Here is an 18,989-nt window from a genome sequence, read left to right as displayed (position 1 = left end):
AGAATAAATTAATAAAATAATAAATATAAATAAATACAAGAATAAATTAATAAATACAGAAATAAATACATGGAAAAATAAATAAATAAAAATAAGTAAATGCTGAAATATATGAATAAATGTTGGAATAAATAAATAAAGTTGATAATTAAACAGGAAATATAAAATTAAATGTTATTTTATTTTTACATTTTTGTTCATCTATGTTTTCTTTACCTTTTGGCTGTTTTTGCCTTGATTTGACAGAGGCAGTGACAGTTGTGGGAGAGAGAGGATGACATGGAGTAAAGTTCAGCGGGTCAGATTCAAATCAAAAGAAAGAAAGAAAAAAAGAAAAGAAAATTGCATAAATACATGTATAAATAAATACAAGAATAAATGAATAAATACAGAAATAAATACATGGAAAAATAAATAAATAGCAACACACAAGGCAAAATCAGAGTAAATGTACTACTAGTGATCTTATTTGAGGCTCTTTCATGGTAGGACTACTATATAACCACTATGGGAAGTGAATGATGAATTCTATGTGTTGTAGTGTCTCCATTGGAGCAGTAATGTCAGTGTCTCTCTGCTCCCTGACCCTACAGATATGAACGACATTGCACCTGACCACCCAGCATGTCACCAACGCGCGTAGCAGCCAATCATAATCCAGGAACACTTCCACTGCTACTTGACGAGCAGCTGTCTCATCCAATCAGAGCTTTACAACAGGCACCGACGCCCTCCTCCGCTCCGCGAGCAGCCAATTAGGACGCAGCAGTAATTACTAATTCATTACATTGCAAAGGGGAGTGACGCAGTTATTGTAGATCTATAGATACTCCATGCTTTTTTAATATCCACCTGAAATAACGCTCATTTTCCAAGCCAGGGACGTCAAAAAAAAATCCTCATAGAAAAAAAAAGCAAAAAGAAAAGAAGAAGAATTCCTGCTGTCATCTGAGTGGGAGGCTGTATGTGGAATCTCTGCGCTCCTTGAATTTGGATGCCATTCCGGTTGGAGGTTGCGGTACACCCCGAGGACTAGATGCGATAACCAGGACGAGTTATGCCGCAGCCCAAATCACGAAAAATCGCCATCCTCGGGTACAGATCCGTAGGTGAGTTCCAAGAGGACGCAGAGAAATAAATTACACCTTAAGTGCCTCGGATGCGACGCTTGAGGCTCAATTTCAGCGGCCTTTTTCTTGTAAATTTGAGACCATTATGCGCGCCTCCTATAATAAACTTAAATTCTAGGGAGTAGCTGTCATGCAACATCTCACAGAGGGCGAATGAGCGCCACCAGGTGATGCGTGGCCTTGCTGGGTTTTTATCACATGAGGCCTTCAACATATATGTATTTTTACATTCTTAGTGATTTTCATCAGTAACCCTGCTTTAGTCAGTCAGTGCAATGTTTTGTGAAGGCCTGGAGGAGCACCAGGATTTGACGCATTAAACTGTGCGGTTTTATTTCCTCGCAAAGGAGCGCATTTTTGTATACGCTGAAACTGGGATGTGCAGGATGGATGGCAAGATGGCACACGCAGATAGAAAGAAAGGCCCAGCCAGCATATATCAGCACCAACGCCTGTAAAACCTCTGTAATATCCCCTTAGAGACGTGTATTGTGTTGATGGTTGCCTACACTATGATGAGCTGATGTAGTAAAACATCTCCCATGCTATTAATAATAAAGGGTTTTGTATTGTGTATTTTGTGAAGTTTAGTAGTTCATATTGTAATGATATTATTTTTTTCACATTGTGATATATGAGCCACAGTCTTTGCTTTTAGCTATATCTCTGTATCAGAAGTATTGAAGTTTATGTTTTATTATCCCTGTCAAATACACTTGTAAATTCAGGGCTGTCAATCGATTTAATTGTTTAATCACGATTAATGGCATGATTGTTCCATAGTTAATCGTGATTATATATATTATCATATTTTGTATCTGTTCAAAATGTACCTTAAAGAGAGATTTGTCAAGTATTTAGTACTCTTATCAACATTGGAGTATAGGCAAATATGGTTGCTTTATGCAAATGTATGTATATATTTATTATTGGAAATCAGTTAACAACACAAAACAATTACAAATATTGTCCAGAAACCCTCACAGGTACTGCATTTAGCATAAAATAATATGCTCAAATCATGACATGGCAAACTGCAGCCCAACAGACAACAACAGCTGTCAGTGTGTCAGTGTGCTGACTTGACTATGACTTGCCCCAAACTGCAAAAAAAAAAAAAATGAGTTTAAAAAACCTTAATGCGTTAAAGAAATTGGTGGCGTTAAAACAAATTTGCGTTAACGCATCATTCAAATGTGGTATGATGGTTGACCGTGTGGTCTGGTTGTGCCTTTTGAGGTTTAAAAGTCCAGGGTGACCAAATCTTTCTAAATTTTTCCAAAAGGGCAAAATCTTTGGCCCTATTTTAGCAGGAGTCAAGCAGAGAGCTGGGGTATGTGAGCCATGCTCATGTTTGCCTTGTTTCCACATTTCCAGTGATATTCTAGCATGTAAAGACTCCCTGTCAACAATACCCCTTTGTGTGTTTTGCAGGAAAGTCCTCCTTGACAATTCAGTTTGTGGAAGGCCAGTTCGTGGACTCCTATGACCCAACAATAGAAAACAGTAAGTGGGGATTTTGTGGACTGTTGCAGCTCCATACACACACAGGCAGGAAACAGTTTAGTTGAAGTGGTAAGCCACTCAGATCCTGATACATCTCCTCTTAGTTAGTAGATGACAGCCTAAACAATAGCCACCCTTGAATATACCGGTAATAGCTTTTGCAGTATGTAAAGGGACAGTGCGTAGAATTTGGCGGCATCTAGTGTTGTGGTAGCAGATTGCAACCAACTGAGTAGCCCTCTGCTCACTCCTCCCTTTCCAAGACTGTGGTAACATGAGCCGCCGAGTGCAAAACCGTGGTAACGCCGTTCGCCTCTCTCAGAGGTCATCCTTACCATCATAACACTTCTTTATTCTTAGTTTCAGGTGATTAAACACTAATGAAAACATAGTTATGAATATTATATTCTATTTCTGCTAATAGATCCCCGAAATGTTACACACTGTTCCCTTGAAAGTCCCTTTCCCCTTTTTCGTAAAAGTGTATATTTTTTATGAAGTTTTTATGGAGGTGGTCTTCAGGCAAGGTGGTGAAACACTGCGGGAAACCCCGACAGATATCTTGACACTTGTGTGTCATTGCATCTCTTTTTTATGCCAATATGTGAGGTAGAGGGCCGGCTGTATTACCCTTTGACACGTTAGCTGATTTGATTCATCAGTTATTCATGCGTAAAATCATGTTTGGCTATCAGAGAGCTGATTTTGTTTAATTTTATTTATATAACCCCAAAGTCACAAATTTGTCTCCAAAGGATTTACAATCTGAACATGTGACAATCCTCTATCCTCAGACTAGTAATTGTTTCTGTTAAGGAAAAAAACTCCACAAAAGATGACTGCTCACATATGGTTGAAATCAATATTATAATTGTTGTTTGACAAAAATAAATCTCATCCCAGGGTCCACTTACTGTGTTTCCAAGGCTTTCAGCTACAGTACATCTTGTTCCCTTTCTCAGTGGATGGAGTTGCTCAGTTGCCACAGAGATGGTTTAGTTGTTATCACGTGACCTATGTATGGAGTTGCGGTCACATGATAACAGATGGTTGTATATCACGATATTCACTAGGAGTTTTTCATGTAATACATGCTGTCAGGCTGCAACTAATGATTATTTTCATTATTGAATAATTGTTTGGGTTTATAAAATGTCAAAAAATAGTCCTTGGTGGCGTCAATATTTTTGTTTTGTTTGACCAAAACTCAAGAATATTTCAGTTACAATTATGTAAAACAAAGAAAAGCCACAGATCCTCATATTTGAGAAGCTGGACCCAGAGAAGTTTTGGCAATTCAGCTTAAAAAATGATTTAAAGCTGTGTGATGTGAAAATGCGGTGCAGAAATATGGAAAATCTGCATGCAAATTTTCTGCATCGACAACAATGCACACCGGGTCCGGTGCGAATTAATTGCGTTGCCGTGTTACATTTTCATCAATGCGGCCCAATGAGTTTCCTCCTAAATAGTGCCATGTCCACTCTACACAACAAAAACCTACCCAGACAGAGAATGTCCAAAGGGCTAATGTTAACTACACAATACATAAACTAATCAGACCCAAAATGTGATTCTAACGCTAGCTGTTGTGGCTAGCCTCGTTCCGTGGACAACATATAACATTAGCAAGTACATCAGCTACATTACCATCTTCATCGTATCCCAGCAAATCTCAAGCCGTATATTGTCGTTAATTTGGTTGTTGAGGTAGTAGTGTTTGTTGTACATTATTGGGTATTGAGAAGAAGCCGACCCATTGTTATTCCAAAACACCAATAGTCCGAAAACTGTCCCATTGGACCAAAAAAAGCCCCATTTGTCCGACAGTCCGTTACAGCGAAAACAAATGCCCATTGTTCCAAGGCCCCGAAAATACACACTATCCAGGCAACAAATAGAAGCACATGGTTAATTATTATAACATTGCTTATTATCATCAGTGTAGACATCTCAACGGTGCATCCTGATAACTCTATAACATGATTTCACTGAAAGAAAGAATTGTTACCAAGCAGGGCGGTCGTGATGTTCCCTCTAAACCAATGTGTCCAAACACTACACCAGCTCAGTTTCCACACTTTCAACCACAAAGAGAAAACTTTCTTTCGAGGAACTTTGGAGAAATCAGCTGGTGTTTGGTCAGAGTTGAACCTTTAGTGGAATAAACTTGGAAAAGGCTTAGAGAGGGAGCTGTGCTTGAAGCTACTATAACGGTACATTGTGCCGAATGAGATAAAATACAGTAATTCATCAACGTCCTAAACGCACATATTCCCAGACACTCCAGAGATTTGAGTCTAAACTTTACCTGTAGGCTGTTTTTCTTTTTCCCGACATGTACGCTCGCATATCGCCCCGCGTTTCTCGAGTGTGTGGTCTGTATCTATAAATAATCTCTGGATGGTTAACATAAAGTGGAGTGTCAGCGAGATGCTGCAGGCAGCGCTGTAGATAATGTGACCCATCTCCAGGCAGATATTGACATTCCTGTGTTGGATGAACTCAGTGCTACCAAAATGGATCCATAAGGAGATGTGCACACTGAAAACGTAGAGTAATGAAGATACAGTATAGTGCTGTATATAGTAGAGATGGTGTAGTATTTCTGACTTATTTTAAAAAGACGTTTCTTTCTCTTCATCCATAAATATGTTTAATTTGTCATTATTATTGTTTAATTTGTCTTTTCTTTTAACTGCAGCATTTACTAAAATGATCACAATAAATGGACAAGAGTACCATCTTCAGCTGGTAGACACAGCAGGACAGGTATGATTAAATATGGGTTGTTATGATTGTGTTATTTCGCAGTTTGGTGTTAATTCTGCTTCGTTAATTAGTCAGAATTACTTTTAATTCTTTTTATTCCAAACCTGTAACTTTGCACACTAATCTCTTCACAATGTCTGTCTCTATAGGATGAGTACTCCATCTTCCCACAGACCTACTCCATAGATATCAACGGTTACATTCTGGTCTATTCAGTTACATCCAATAAAAGGTATACTTCTACTCCCCCCTTTTTAAAAGCTTCTGTGAAGTTCCATTTAATGAGCTGAGGCTGCGCTGAAATACTGATGAACTCTCCCCTTGTTTGTTCCAGCTTTGAAGTTGTACAAGTTATCCATGAAAAACTATTGGACATGGTGGGGAAAGTTCAGTAAGTACTGCTTCTGCTTCTTCTTCTTCTTCTTCTTCTTCTTGTTTTGCTGCCCAGTGCATTCCAAGAAGTCAGTAATATATCATGCATAAATGACCGTTCTTTTTCTCAAATGCAGAGTTCCAATTATGCTCGTCGGGAACAAGAACGACCTACATATGGAGCGGTATGTCCCGACACACACCTGAATTGTACATTATGTCCACCATAGACAGGAGGTATACACATGGGGTATAGCACTTGCCAGTTTTAGTCATCATTTCTGCATCATTTCTTTACATTCCTGACATATGACACACAAACAGAAATACAGAGCAGAGATTAATATTTGGTTCACAGATGACACAGCATAGTTGTATTTGCCTGTGTGCGTTTTTGTAGCCCTTCAAATATAGCTTACTCAGTGGAAAGCAGAATTGAACTCTGCGGGTTGAACTCTGCAGCTTTACTCTGAAATATTGATGTGTTTTTTTCTGTAGAGTAATCAGTTGTGAAGAAGGAAAAGCATTAGCCGAATCCTGGAACGCTGCCTTCATGGAGTCCTCAGCTAAAGAGAACCAGGTAAGAGCTGAAGCTGCAGAGATCATATTCAACTTTTATACATTTATTTCGCACTATAATATAAATAGTAGTTGGCATGAATTTGATGATTAAATAGTCATGAAGGTTTGTTGTGATTGTATAATGTCTTCTTCGGCTTGAAGAACAAATTTGTAACAGAAAACATTTGGAGTTTGAAAGACGTGGGTGTTGAGCAGGCCGGGAGGGTCTAAAAAAGAGATGCTATCATGTTGCATTATGGGAAGTGTAGGAGCCAGCAGTTTTGGAGCTTGACCTATATAGGGAAAAAAGGTCAGGATATTTCAGTGTCTGCTGCATACATTTTGACTATTTTTGTTTAAACCTGACTTTTTCAAGTCCACCAAGTTTATGAAAGAGTTGTAATAAATCACTAGAGTGCCTCTTTTTGCTATGTCAGACCCCATTGATGCTATTTGTTTTATTGTTTGCATTGTTTGTTTTATTAGCATTAACAATTTAATCATTTGCAATCTGTAACTGCCTCTTTATAAAGCAGCTTTCATTGTTACTGGTGGAGTACGCATTTCCCACACTAGATTCTTATTGTGTACCCACCATGGACTGTATATATAGATGGACGACGAACCCACAGATAACTATTACCCAAATAGTTCCCCTCAGCTCTGCGGAGTGATTTAGTGTCTTTCAGCTCATTGTTTTGGTTTAACGGCTCATCAGCATTATTTCCAGCTGCGGCAGACAGTTTTGGGGGGGGAAAAAGCTCTAAATCCCCACTGTTACCACAGCTAAAAGAGTGAATGTTGAACTTACATTCGTCAAGTGGCCAGAAGCATGACTCCAAATTCATGCTAATGTTGATCTGTCTCTTTTGGATGTGTAAATGTTTGCTTTATCAACTCAATGATAATATATAAAGTGCTGTGTTTACAGCTTGTTGCAGTGCCCCCAGGTGGCCAAAAATATCAATTCATGCAGATTTGACAGTGGTTGAAAAGTGTATCCACCACAGCCTCCAGTATACAGCATGTTGTATCCACTCATTTTCATTCAGGTAGAGGCTAAAGTTTGGCCAACATGAGCTAAAAATAAACAAAAAACTTTCCACAGGAATCAATTCTCGATACCCTCTTCCCTTTTCCCAACAAGTTTCATATTCAGGAAGTCTATTTATCTGCTTCAAATCAAGTTAGCCAACCACAGTGCTTGACTGTCTTTAAATGCACATAAAAACAATGCCATCTTTGTTGTGCTTAATGTCATTGAGGCTCCGCTGGATGTAGCGTATGCTGCTGGTAATTTCAAAGTGGTGTGACCGAGACATGTGACAGCGTCCTGTGTGTGTGTGTGTGTGTCTCTGTCTCTCTCAGACGGCCGTGGAGGTTTTCCGGAGGATGATCCTGGAGGCAGAGAAGATGGATGGCGGCGTGCAGCCAGGAAAAACGTCCTGCTCCATGATGTAGAGCCGCCCAATCAACACACAGGACACTGCACTGGGATATCCCGTTACTTGAAGGCTAGCTGCCAGTTCTTCTCCACCTCAGCTGACTCCACCCCTCCAGGGTCCTAAATATCCAATACTGTCTATTTATGGCTCTGATTCCACTGTTATTTATCAGTATTCCCTTTTGTCATCCTCGTTTTTCTTTGTGTGTTTGATAAAAAAAAAAGAAACGAATGAGTGGCGGTTCCCTTGTCTTATATTTCCCACAATCCACCCCTCCTCCATCTCTGTGCTAGGCTCCGATGCAAAACACAGAACTTCATTTGGGTGTATCAGAAAAAATGTTTTGCTGTGCTCGGTAATAACCGGTAATAGCTAAGGCCAGAGATAGTAGTGGCTTGATGCATCTTAGCTTCTCATTATGCAGCTCCCATATAGGCAACGAGTCCTCTGTTTAAATAACGAGAGATAAGAGAAATGTCATGTCTGCCACGCATACGCTCTGAAAAACGGATAAAGTAAACACGGACGTTTCTTCTGATACATCGCCGGCTGTTCGCTCCCTCCAATAGATACAGCTCTTTTTCTACTTCCATCTCCAGGCACTTCTCTGTCCCTCAGTTTGTTTTCATAGCGGTTACTGTCAGCCAAAAAAAAATTAAAAATCTGCATCCATTTTCTAACGTTGAAAATGTTGTACAAATGTTTTTGATTGTAATCATTAAAAGCAAAAAGTGGTTATGTAAAGCAGGGTTGAGTGTGGATTATTGCTTTGGCTGATGAGTGAGATTTTTGGCACATGGGAGGCAGGGCAAGTTTATTTATTTACCTCTCAAAGATAATTAAAATTGCTTCACAGAAGGGACAGAAAGACGGTGATAAATACAGTAGACGCGCAGGATGCAAGAGCATGGTGTTTTTGAGATTTAGTAAGTAATGGAGAACATCAAAATCTTGTGTTTATTGAAACTTTGTTCCACCTCTGTTGCATAATAACTAGGGCTAAATATTAATCACGATTAATCGCATGATTGTCAACAGTTAATTGCAAATCAATCACACATTTTTTATTTGTTCAAAATGTAACTTAAAGGGAGATTTGTTAAGTATTTAATACTCTTATCAAGATGGAGTGGGCAAATATGCTGCTTTATGCAAATGCATGTATATATTTATTATTGGAAATCAATTAACAACACAAAACAATGATAAATATTGTCCAGAAACCCTCACAGGTACTGCATTTAGAATAAAAAATATGCTCAAATCATAACATGGTAATCTCAAGCCCAACAGGCAACAACAGCTGTCAGTGTGTCAGTGTGCTGACTTGACTGACTTGCCCCAACAGCATGTGATTATCATTAAGTGGGCATGTCTGTAAAGGGGGGACTTGTGGGTACTCATAGAAACCATTTTCATTCGCAAATCTTGAGGTCAGAGGTCAAGGGACCCCTTTGAAAATGTTTTTCCTCGCCAAAGTTTAGCATAAGTTTGGAGTGTTATTCATGACACGTAAGTATGATATGGTTGGTACCAATGGATTCCTTAGGTTTTGTAGTTTCATATGATGCCAGAATCTTCACTCTAGCTTTAAAACTGACCCCGCTACAGCTTAAAAATCGCAAGTTGCGTTAAAACGAATTTGTGTTAACGTGTTATTATCGCGTTAACTTTGACAGCCCTAATAAGTAATAATAATAACAATTTTCTTTAGTGTATAATCACCTGAAAATAAGAATTGTGTTTTCGTTAGCTTAGAATGAGCCGTCTATATCTGCAGATGGAGTTCTTCGACACGCTTGGCACCCGTGGGAAGTTTCAGTTGGTTGCAATCTGCAACCTCACCGCTAGATGGCGCCACCAGAATCTGGCAATAGCTGGTGGGTTGTTTGCTCACTGTCAATCAAATCTGATCGAACCACACCCTCACAGTTCTGGTGAAGCAGATTAGCAGAGTTCTTCTCTTAATAAATGACACCTAAGGATGTTATTTTCACTTTTGGTCATGAATATTAAATGTATAAAAAGGAATGAGGTCAAAGGTCAGTTCCAAGCCCTGAGAACTTGTGTGATATGCTTTTCCCTCATCTTTGATCGATGTCTAACAGAAGCAGCAGTGTTCTGACAGAGTCTAAATTGAGAAAAGACCATTACAGTAACCCAACCTGCTGAAAATGAAACTCTTGTCTGAACATGAATCCTCCAACTTCTGGTGTTTATTCTAGGATGATAGTATGCAGACTTTGTTTTTGACTCGATGTGGCTGTCAAAAAGTAATAAGAAAATTCAAAAGATTTCCAGACATAAGAATGAGTAGAGGCACTTGCTCTTTGTCAAACTTTTTTTAATTTTATTTGCAAATTTTGTTCTTCTAAAAAGTAGCCGCTTTGAATTCACACATGTGTCGGCAGGAGTCATTGGGTTTAAGTGCCTTGCTCAAAGATATTCCAATACATTGTCATTTTACAAGGTGTTGCACATGTCTTCGGTACAGCAGTTGATGTCGATGTAGGCGTTCATCTTCAGCATTTCGCAGTCTGACAGAGCCATGCATTTCTGGTATTGGCCATCTAAGAGAGTAAAAGGAAAGGTTTTAACAAGCTCTTTCATTATGGAAGAAGCACCTCACTGTGGTAGAGCTAATGCATTTAGACTTTCTACTGTATGTTACGATGCCTAGCACTGTTTAGGCCTTAAGCGATTTTCTCTCTTTATACATTTTTCAAAACTTAAAACAAAATAATTTACATCATAGAATAGTTTGAGTGTGTTGAGAAACTCACGTGGTTCTCTGAGGAAACTGGCAGCAGCGCAGGCATCCTTCTCTGGTTTACAGGTCTCTACAGTGAGCTCACAGGTTCCTCCGGCCTTTTTGGAGACACATCGGTGGCAGTTCAGGGCTTCACCTGAAAACAACACAAAGCAGTATTTCAGTCATTGTTTTTCTGTCTGTGTTGGATGATTAAATTCTGTTATAATGTGGCTGGTGTGATTTCTGTATAGGAATCTCTGCTGGGCCCCTGGGCACAGACATGCAAAAGGCCCCACCACCTCTCCTACCAAAGACACACAGACTTTATCGTTGTTTAGCCTCTTTTTGTAGTTGTTTTGTGTCTCTTTTTCGTCGTTTTGCCTCTTTCTGTAGTTGTTTTGTGTCTCTTTTGATCATTTTAAGTCTCCCTGTAGTAATTTTGAGTCTCTTTGTAGTCATTTTCAGTCTCTTTATAGTGCTTTGTGTCCCTTTGTAGTAATTTTGTGCCTCTCTGTGGTTGTTTTGTCCCTTTTAAAAGCCGCTGTGAGTCTCTTTGTGTCTGTGCAGCTGTTTTGCATCTCTTTGTAGTAATTTTGAGTGTCTTTGTAGTTGTTTTGTGTCTCTTTGTAGTCATTTTATGTTTCTTTTTGGTCATTTTGAGTCTCTTCCTGGCAGGTACGTGTCTCTTTGAGTGACATTTTGTGTGCCTGGGACAATGTGTATTAGTAAGGTTAAATCTTCTTAGATGTTAGAGGTGTGTATGGAGCCACATAGAATGATACTATGCTTCCACAGATAAGTCACTTTCACTTTCATCTCTTAGATATGACTCCTACAATCTGTTGCAAAATGAAAAGAAATCATCTGAGTGTCTGACAGGTCTGCTGAGGTTGTGTTCCTATACAGTGAAAACTAAAAGAGACAGCAGACATCCCCGTTGCACAGCAGCAGAGGTTGTGTTTGTTCAGTGGAGAATCAGTGACAGACTCACCAGCTGTAAACAGCAGGGCGACGGTTAAAGCCAAGGCCAACAGCTTCATTGTTCTGTTCTGTTCTGTTCTGTTCTGTTCAATACTGCAGCCTATGAGAGATAAAACACACGTTTGATTACACATGATGTACAATACTTGCAGTCCTACAAACTTCATGGCTTGTCTCATTTGAACAGTGTTTTACTGTGAGACCCTAAAGTCTTTTTTCGAGGTCATGATTTTTATGTTTTAAATTATCAAAAACATCTGAGCAGAAACAGGTGCATTAGCTTGCATGCCCATTTGATAGCAAATATATGGCAAATAACGATAAAATAGTATTGATTTTACACTGATTGTTATTAAACATATTTAAAAAAAAGAATGGAAGGTTACACAAAATAAGATACCTCAAGTAAGTATTGTTTTATGCGTACATACCTTGCTGATTCGTCTGTCTCGGTTTCTGTCGGTGACTGAGACGTATTCATCCACATTCCCTCTTTTTATACCCGTTCATTCTTCACTCTGTCATGGTAACGTCCCATTAAGTTGTGTATCTCTGTTAAGTCTATATACTCAGCACCTCACTCACCCTGGGTACACTGTGTTCAGAGGTTACCATTTCTCAATGCTCAGATTTCCTGCATTATGCAAGAGCTGTCCGCCCTTTGTCCACTAGTGTATATAATTAATGAGGCTTTTGCAAACATTAATGTATGCATTTGTCACCGACCTGAATAAGGATCTATATTAGCTGGATTTAAACCTTTAAGAGGACAAGAGGATATTAGTGAAAGGTACAGTATGTTTGCTTCAGGTGGATTATGGCTGACCTATATGAGGTATAATACCTTTGGCTCAGTGCTCTTTAACTAACCTCGGCTCCAAACCGGATGAATGAATTGACTCTATACAAAGACTGAATTCACTTAAACTGGCACAAACTAATGAAAGAGATTGAAACACTTTCTCTCAGCTGTTATACACTTAAAGTAAATTGCCTTTAACTATTACAGAGATGCTGCACAAAAAGAAGTATATTTATTACTTATTATTATGCATACTACATTCCTGTTTTTATTCAGTTTATCTTTTTGAAATACTGTCTACTACAGATTTACATTTCTTATTTTAAATTATATTTATGTATATATTTTAGCCATAGACCGTATATAAAGATGGACGACTCGTTTCCATTTTGTCCCACTGTACAGAAGTGAAGCAGAAATATCCCGGATACGGGAGCTATACCATCTTGAGATTTTGACGTTATTTGGAGCCAGAGTCTGCGCAGTAGTGATCGGGGGGCTGGAGACGTGGTATCGAGGTCACCCGCCCGAACCAATCAGGAGTCGAGCACGGCTTGTCAGCAAGAGAGACTCACAGCTGCCAATCATGATGTTTAACCCCCTTTTTATAACATCAAATAACTAATTAAAACCAAACTTATCGGAAAAAGTGAACACTTGAACATATATCAGCCTGATAAGAACTACCTAAAATGACAGAAACCATCTTCAGGAAAAATTTATTTTATGTGTACTTTGACTTTTTAGTTTGGCCGATGTCCCATCCACTAACATGGAAGAGGCAGGATTTATGACCTATACTGCAGCCAGCCACCAGGGGGCGATCCAGATGTTTTAGCTTCACTTTTGGAGAGCTGTCATGTCGTCTATCTTTATATACAGTCTACGATCTTAGCCCTATATTCTAACTTGCACTATTTTGTGTCTTAGATTCTCATTTTGCTTTTACTTGTGTGATTTTCCTTTTTTTTTTACATATTTAATGAGCATGTTGAAAGGAACCTGCGATACATTGCCAACGACTGCTTTGTTGTAATTGTTGTGCATATGATGAAAATAAAGAAACCTGAAACTTGAATATTTTCTTTGGTGCAGAAAAAATAAATCACCTCCATTAAATTTGAATTAAGTCCAATTCAATTCCAGTTTATACAGAAATTGCTCCAATACATGAATGGCTGGCTGAAAAGTGCAGTTCATGCTTTACAAAAAAAGATGTTAAGGATCTATTATGTCAAATACAGTACATTATCTCTTTTGGAGTAATTAAATAGTCTAAGGCCAACTGATGAACAAAAGAACTGACGTCTATTTACAAAAGTCCATGTGATTTTTGAATCTACTATACTTATGGCTTTGATTGACTGCTTTAGTGTGAATGCCAAACCTTGTTGAACTTTCTAATCTCTTAAAAGCCACTCAAGCGCAATAAATCTTTTCAAATTGTGTGGTTTTATCTCCACTCTCTGCCACTGTAGATAGAGAGAGAGGAGGCTGAAGTCATCGAGTACATTAAAAACAGGTTTTATCTGTTTTGTATCCTGCTCCACCTGCCTTACCTTAAAAACTGGTGGTCTTTGATGTTACTGAGGGAAGTTTTCATGGGTCAAGGTCTAAGTAGATCCAGGGATTCTGTCTGGATCAGCATCAGAGAAACTACAACAGAGAGCGATCCGTAAAGAAAAGCTGGAGGGAAATCTGCTTTGGAGCATGACTCTGCTCACCCTACCACCATTAAAAAACTCAGACATGGACTGGGACCACACCTTGTTGTTTCTACATTTTCCCAGTTACTTGTTTGTCCTTTCACCTCTGCTTTAACTTTCTCTGTTTGTTTTCCCTCCTTGTCTGGACACCACCCAAATATTATTCTGCAACCCCCCGACTCAGTGCAACATCACTCCCAAAGCCCAATCATAGCAAAATCTCTCTCTCACTCTATTGTTTCACCCCCCTCAGAGCCAAACTCCAATATCAGCACTGGCACATGTAAGGGAAACTGTCCATGTGGCAAAACGTCTAAACCCCCCATTGTTGTGCTTTTGTTGCCTCTGCCTCGCGAGATCACCGCGCTCCCTGTTGGCCATATATATGTAGGTGTCCAAATTTTTCCACGCTTAGACTGTGTTGCTAGTTTGGAACTGATAACAGTGGAAAAATGTCTCAGTACTCAGGAAAGGTGAGTACCACAACAAGGCAGCCTATACCCAAACTTAATCATGTGAATCACAAACAATGTCAAAGGCAAAACTGTAGCTGACTGGTCCAGCTTTTTACAGTGTTGAGTGGCACTTTTCACAAGATATCGTTGCAGCCCTTTCTGTACAAGTATCTGTTTAGGAGAAAACAAATATTTTAATCTTCCCAAAACAGATCGTGTTCTATGAGGGAAAATGTTTCACTGGGAGGAAGCTGGAGGTCTGCAGTGACTGCGACAACTTCCAGGACCGTGGCTTCATGAACAGGGTCAACTCTGTCCGTGTGGAGAGCGGGGCCTTCATCTGCTTTGACCACCCAGACTTCAAGGGCCAACAGTACATTCTCGAGCACGGAGAGTACCCCGAATTCCAGCGCTGGAATGCCCATAACGATCACATGGGCTCCTGCAGGCCAATCAGGATGGTAAGAGAGACAGTGAGAGTGTGTGTGTGTGTGTGTGTGAGAGAGAGACAGACCCCAGGGACAGACAAATATTTGGTTGTTAAAAAAAGACTGGCATATGTGTGGCCTCATTTGTGCACATCTGTTTTTCCAGATAAATCAGTGTCAGGTTTATAATAATGCAGTATTAGTGTTGCAATACAGATGCATATCAAAAGCTTGTAGCTTTTCACATCCCATACTAACACCATCCGCAGAAAGAAAATCACTAAGTGCACTTGAGATATAGGCTACTGTGTAGACATCTCATCGTCTATAAGCGTTTAACCTTTAGATTTCTATAGGTGCAAGAGTTTGCGCACACAATGCACTACCCATAACATAAAGGAGGAGGCCTTGGTCTTTTGCTATGAGTTGAAGGCGAACATGTTTGCTGTCATTATCCTCCCCCAGCACGGAGAGCACTACAGGATGGAGCTGTTCGAGGCAGACAACTTCTCTGGCCAGTGTGTGGAGCTGTGCGACGACTGTCCGTTCCTGCAGGCACGAGGCCTGACCAAGAGCTGTGTCAACTCCGTCAAGGTTTATGGAGATGGAGCGTATGTATCCCTGCAGCAGTTAGTTAGAGCACACAAGCACCAACATATGCTAGAATATTCTAGTTTACTGCACTTCATTGATGGACTTCTGTGAAAACTGATAAATGTGTCTACAATTTAAAGGGGTCAGTTCAACCCAAATGTAATTTCTTTTAAAGATTTATATATTTTGGAATTCAAGCCTTTATTGTCAGGAAACATGGGGGCCAGAGAGAAGGGGATCGCATGCATCAACTTGTAGTTTTTTTGTTTGTTTGTTTGTTGTTTTTGTCAAGGACTTGACATCGATATCCATCCATAATATCTTGGCCACCATCACAATACAATGGAGATGAATAATGTAATGATAATGCTGTTTGCCACAGCATTAGATATTCAACAGCAGCATATCTTTCCAGAAACAGTGTCCTTGTTACTCTGGCAAGGTCTGTGTTATTAGCCAGAGTAACTTTTTATTTTTCATTTAGTCATTTTTCAATGCTTTTAGCAACACAAACAAAATTCCATTCACCTGCATTCAGTTTGGGTGGAGGGTGGAGTTAGAAATTTCAGAGGTGGGTGCCCCTGTGGCGAAGGAGTTTAAAGAGGACCTATTATGTTTTTGTGCTTTTTCCCTTTCCTTTAGTGTGTTAGACATTTGTTTGTGCATGTAAAATGTCTGCAAAGTTACTAAGCCCAAAGTCCAGGCCAAAGGGAGATACTCTCCTCCACAAAAACACTGCTCCTGAACTGCCAAAAACACCTTGCTTGAAGTCCCGCCTTTTCTTCCGTAACGTGGTGATGTCACCAAGTAACACATTTGCATAATCCCTGCTAGTTTGGCACGCACTCAAACAAAGCTAAGTAGAGCGGAGCTGGAGCTGAGTCCAAACAGTTTGGTTCGGTTGACCAATCACAACCGATCATCTCTCTCTCTCTCTCTCTCTCTCTCTCTCTCTCTCTCTCTCCCCTCATTTTCTGTCATCTCTCCACTCCCAACACTTCATTTAGGACATTAAATGCCCCAAAATATATAAAAAATTAAACAATTAGTTGTTTGGTCTATAAAATGTCAGAAAATGGTGAAAAATGTGGATCAGTGTTTCCCAAAGCCCAAGATGACGTCCTCAAATGTCTTTTTTTATCCACAACTCAAAGATATTCAGTTTACTGTCATAGAGGAGTAAAGAAACTAGAAAATATTCACAGTTAAGAAGCTGGAATCAGAGAATTTTGACTTTTTTTTACTTAAAAAATTACACAAACCGATTAATCGATTACAAAAATAGTTGGCGATTAATTTAATAGCAATTAATCGATTAATTGTTGCAGCTCTATGTACCACAAGAGGAAAGTAAGACAATGTTTTTTTAATTTGATACTATAAGCCAAGTCAGATAGAATACTGTCAGACATATATTAAACCTGACCTACTTACATGCATATTTATCATTTTAAACCTATAATTTTTACATTTGTTTTAATGTTATTTATTTATTTTCCCAAACAGCTGGGTGCTGTATGAGGAGCCTAACTACCGCGGCCGCATGTACATTGTGGAGAGAGGAAACTACTGCACCCACACTGAGTGGCAGGCAGAGAACCCCAACATCCAGTCCATTCGCAGGGTGGCAAACTACTTCTGAAGCATCTCATCACCGTCACAGGCAACGTGCCAGCGGGGATGAGATCATCCACTGAGGAGAAACATGCCACACTGTCAAGTAATCTCCCGCTGACTCTGTGGGGCTGTAAAATAATAAAAGATGAAGAAAATGTTTGCCTTGTTGTTTTATTTTTGTACTGAATTATTCAAAGGCTGAAAATAAAGTAGTAACCCTACAATATCTTCAATCTTATTTCCATTTTTTTTCTCCTTTTATGTTCACTCAGTGTGACACTCTTAGCTTAACCACCAAGTTGCATTGTAGAAATGGCTGCAGGCTATGATTCAGGTAATTGCTCGCTCTTATACGCCATAACTACAAAACCTTTTCCTCATACTAATGGACCCATTACCAAGTTACATGCGATACCCTGGATACCTCTGAACACAGATTAATAGATACTGGTATTTTTTACATCCAGGAGGGAAATTAAATGGTTTTAATGGTGAAAAACTGATTTAAAAAATGAATTAAAACTTAGAAACCAGTCCCCCACCCTTATCCAAGTGACTATCTGGCAGTCAGCAGTAAACAATAGAAACTGCATGTCTGCACAGTGTATAAATCAAGAGTGAAAGAGAGATATTGCACAGGTTGAAGCAGTATCTGCACCTGCCCCGGGGAGCTCTGCTACCACCTAGTGTCATTTATCTATTTTACTGTGAAGTTGTGATGCTCACCTTAGGCTTTTCAACAGCGGTGACACAAATACATGAAAAATATCTGGATTTTTGGAGGATTCTTCCTTGAATAAAAAAAGAGCAAAGAACAGAAACACTAATTCTGAATACTAAATAATTAAAGAGGACCTATTACGCTCATTTTCAGGTGCATACTTGTTTTGGGGGTTTCTAATTAGAACATGTTTACGTGCTTCAATGTGCTTTATTTTTTTCATGCCGGCTGTGCTGCAGCACCTCTTTTCACCCTCTGTCTGAAACGTCAACATGTTCTCATCCCAACTTGCTTAATGTTGTGAATTTAACAAAAATAGTTGTTTAGGTTTAGGCAACAAAACCACTTAGTTAGGTTTAGGGAAAAAACAACATGGTTACGCTTAAAATGATCACGTTTGTACATTGAAAATGCTGATTGTAAAGTGAAACATAACGCATTCGACACGAACAGCGGCCTTCTGGATGAAAGCCATGTGTTGTTGGACCCATCCACCTCTCCTCCCACCTGCTGTCTGTGTCTCTTTTGCTCTTTCATCTTCAGGAACGGCTGTAGCTCAGTGGGTAGAGCAGGTTGTTGGATAGAGCAGGTTGTCCTTTAACCACGAGTTTGGCGGTTTGATCCCCAACTCCTAATGTCTGCATGTCAAAGTGTCCTAGAGCAAGACACTGAACCCCAAGTTGCTCCTAAATGCTTAAGATGGGTTAAATGCAGATGTCAAATTTGATGTATGTATATAATTAAAGTTTAAACTACATCAACACAGCACTTTTCCCAGAGCATTTTTCTGTTGCCGCCAATGAGTGTACATTGACGCCTGGTGCGTCTCATACCGGCGCTAAATGAACCCTTGTGCGGTGGTATCGAACGCCGACGGCCTTGACGTCCTGTGAATGAGAACAGGCTGGAAACACTCTGAGCTTCCTCCCGAAAAGCACAGTGTGCTCCGATTGGTCAGCTGGCCCGCTCTGTTGTGATTGGTCAACCGAACCAAACTCTTCGGACTCCGCTCCAGCTCCGCTTTAACTAGCTTTGTTTGAGGGAGTGCCAAACTAGCCGTTATGCAAATGTGTTACTTGGTGAAATCGCCATGTTACGGAAGAAAAGGCGGGACATATATCAAGGCATTTCAGGCAGTTCAGGAGCA

At 39.6% G+C, this 18,989-nt stretch overlaps 3 protein-coding genes across 4 annotated transcripts; 2 read left to right on the top strand and 1 right to left on the bottom strand.

Moving 5' to 3' along the window:
* Positions 1-802: 802 nt before the first annotated feature.
* On the top strand, positions 803-8,530 carry rheb (Ras homolog, mTORC1 binding). The gene is made up of 8 exons (XM_074651911.1): positions 803-1,109; positions 2,565-2,636; positions 5,341-5,408; positions 5,558-5,640; positions 5,743-5,799; positions 5,918-5,965; positions 6,279-6,360; positions 7,710-8,530. The coding sequence occupies exons 1-8, from the start codon at positions 1,058-1,060 to the stop codon at positions 7,800-7,802; spliced, it is 555 nt and encodes a 184-aa protein (XP_074508012.1). The 5' UTR covers positions 803-1,057; the 3' UTR covers positions 7,803-8,530.
* Positions 8,531-10,113: 1,583 nt separating this feature from the next.
* Positions 10,114-12,095, bottom strand: ly97.3 (lymphocyte antigen 97, tandem duplicate 3). Its single transcript, XM_074651910.1, has 4 exons — positions 11,951-12,095; positions 11,530-11,619; positions 10,570-10,692; positions 10,114-10,356 (listed from the first exon to the last, which is right to left on the bottom strand). Exons 2-4 carry the CDS (start codon positions 11,576-11,578, stop codon positions 10,250-10,252), a joined length of 279 nt encoding a protein of 92 aa, XP_074508011.1. The 5' UTR covers positions 11,579-11,619; positions 11,951-12,095; the 3' UTR covers positions 10,114-10,249.
* Positions 12,096-12,285: 190 nt separating this feature from the next.
* Positions 12,286-17,280, top strand: LOC141777549 (gamma-crystallin N-A-like). Of its 2 annotated transcripts, none has more exons than XM_074651909.1 (4): positions 12,286-12,309; positions 14,695-14,943; positions 15,376-15,521; positions 17,011-17,280. In XM_074651909.1, the coding sequence occupies exons 2-4, from the start codon at positions 14,779-14,781 to the stop codon at positions 17,144-17,146; spliced, it is 447 nt and encodes a 148-aa protein (XP_074508010.1). In that variant the 5' UTR covers positions 12,286-12,309; positions 14,695-14,778; the 3' UTR covers positions 17,147-17,280. The 2 variants fall into 2 exon arrangements, with proteins under 2 accessions (XP_074508010.1, XP_074508009.1); XM_074651908.1 differs by lacking the exon at positions 12,286-12,309 and adding an exon at positions 14,348-14,500.
* Positions 17,281-18,989: the final 1,709 nt, after the last annotated feature.

Source organism: Sebastes fasciatus, chromosome 11, assembly GCF_043250625.1.
Source record: "Sebastes fasciatus isolate fSebFas1 chromosome 11, fSebFas1.pri, whole genome shotgun sequence".
In the NCBI taxonomy this organism is placed as follows: domain Eukaryota; kingdom Metazoa; phylum Chordata; class Actinopteri; order Perciformes; family Sebastidae; genus Sebastes; species Sebastes fasciatus.
This window is presented reverse-complemented; position numbering and strand designations above follow the sequence as displayed.

Bases quoted from the DNA above. Each gene is read 5' to 3' on its own strand.
- LOC141777549 (XM_074651908.1), top strand. From the start codon at position 14,480: ATGTCTCAGTACTCAGGAAAG. The intron at 14,501-14,694 runs GTGAGTACCACA...TTCCCAAAACAG, and splicing joins TGTCTCAGTACTCAGGAAAG to ATCGTGTTCTATGAGGGAAA. The intron at 15,522-17,010 runs GTATGTATCCCT...TTTCCCAAACAG, and splicing joins AAGGTTTATGGAGATGGAGC to CTGGGTGCTGTATGAGGAGC.
- ly97.3 (XM_074651910.1), bottom strand. From the start codon at position 11,578: ATGAAGCTGTTGGCCTTGGCTTTAACCGTCGCCCTGCTGTTTACAGCT. The intron at 10,693-11,529 runs GTGAGTCTGTCA...TGTTGTTTTCAG, and splicing joins CGCCCTGCTGTTTACAGCTG to GTGAAGCCCTGAACTGCCAC. The intron at 10,357-10,569 runs GTGAGTTTCTCA...TTACTCTCTTAG, and splicing joins CAGTTTCCTCAGAGAACCAC to ATGGCCAATACCAGAAATGC.
- rheb (XM_074651911.1), top strand. From the start codon at position 1,058: ATGCCGCAGCCCAAATCACGAAAAATCGCCATCCTCGGGTACAGATCC. The intron at 5,409-5,557 runs GTATGATTAAAT...CTGTCTCTATAG, and splicing joins TGGTAGACACAGCAGGACAG to GATGAGTACTCCATCTTCCC. The intron at 5,800-5,917 runs GTAAGTACTGCT...TCTCAAATGCAG, and splicing joins GACATGGTGGGGAAAGTTCA to AGTTCCAATTATGCTCGTCG.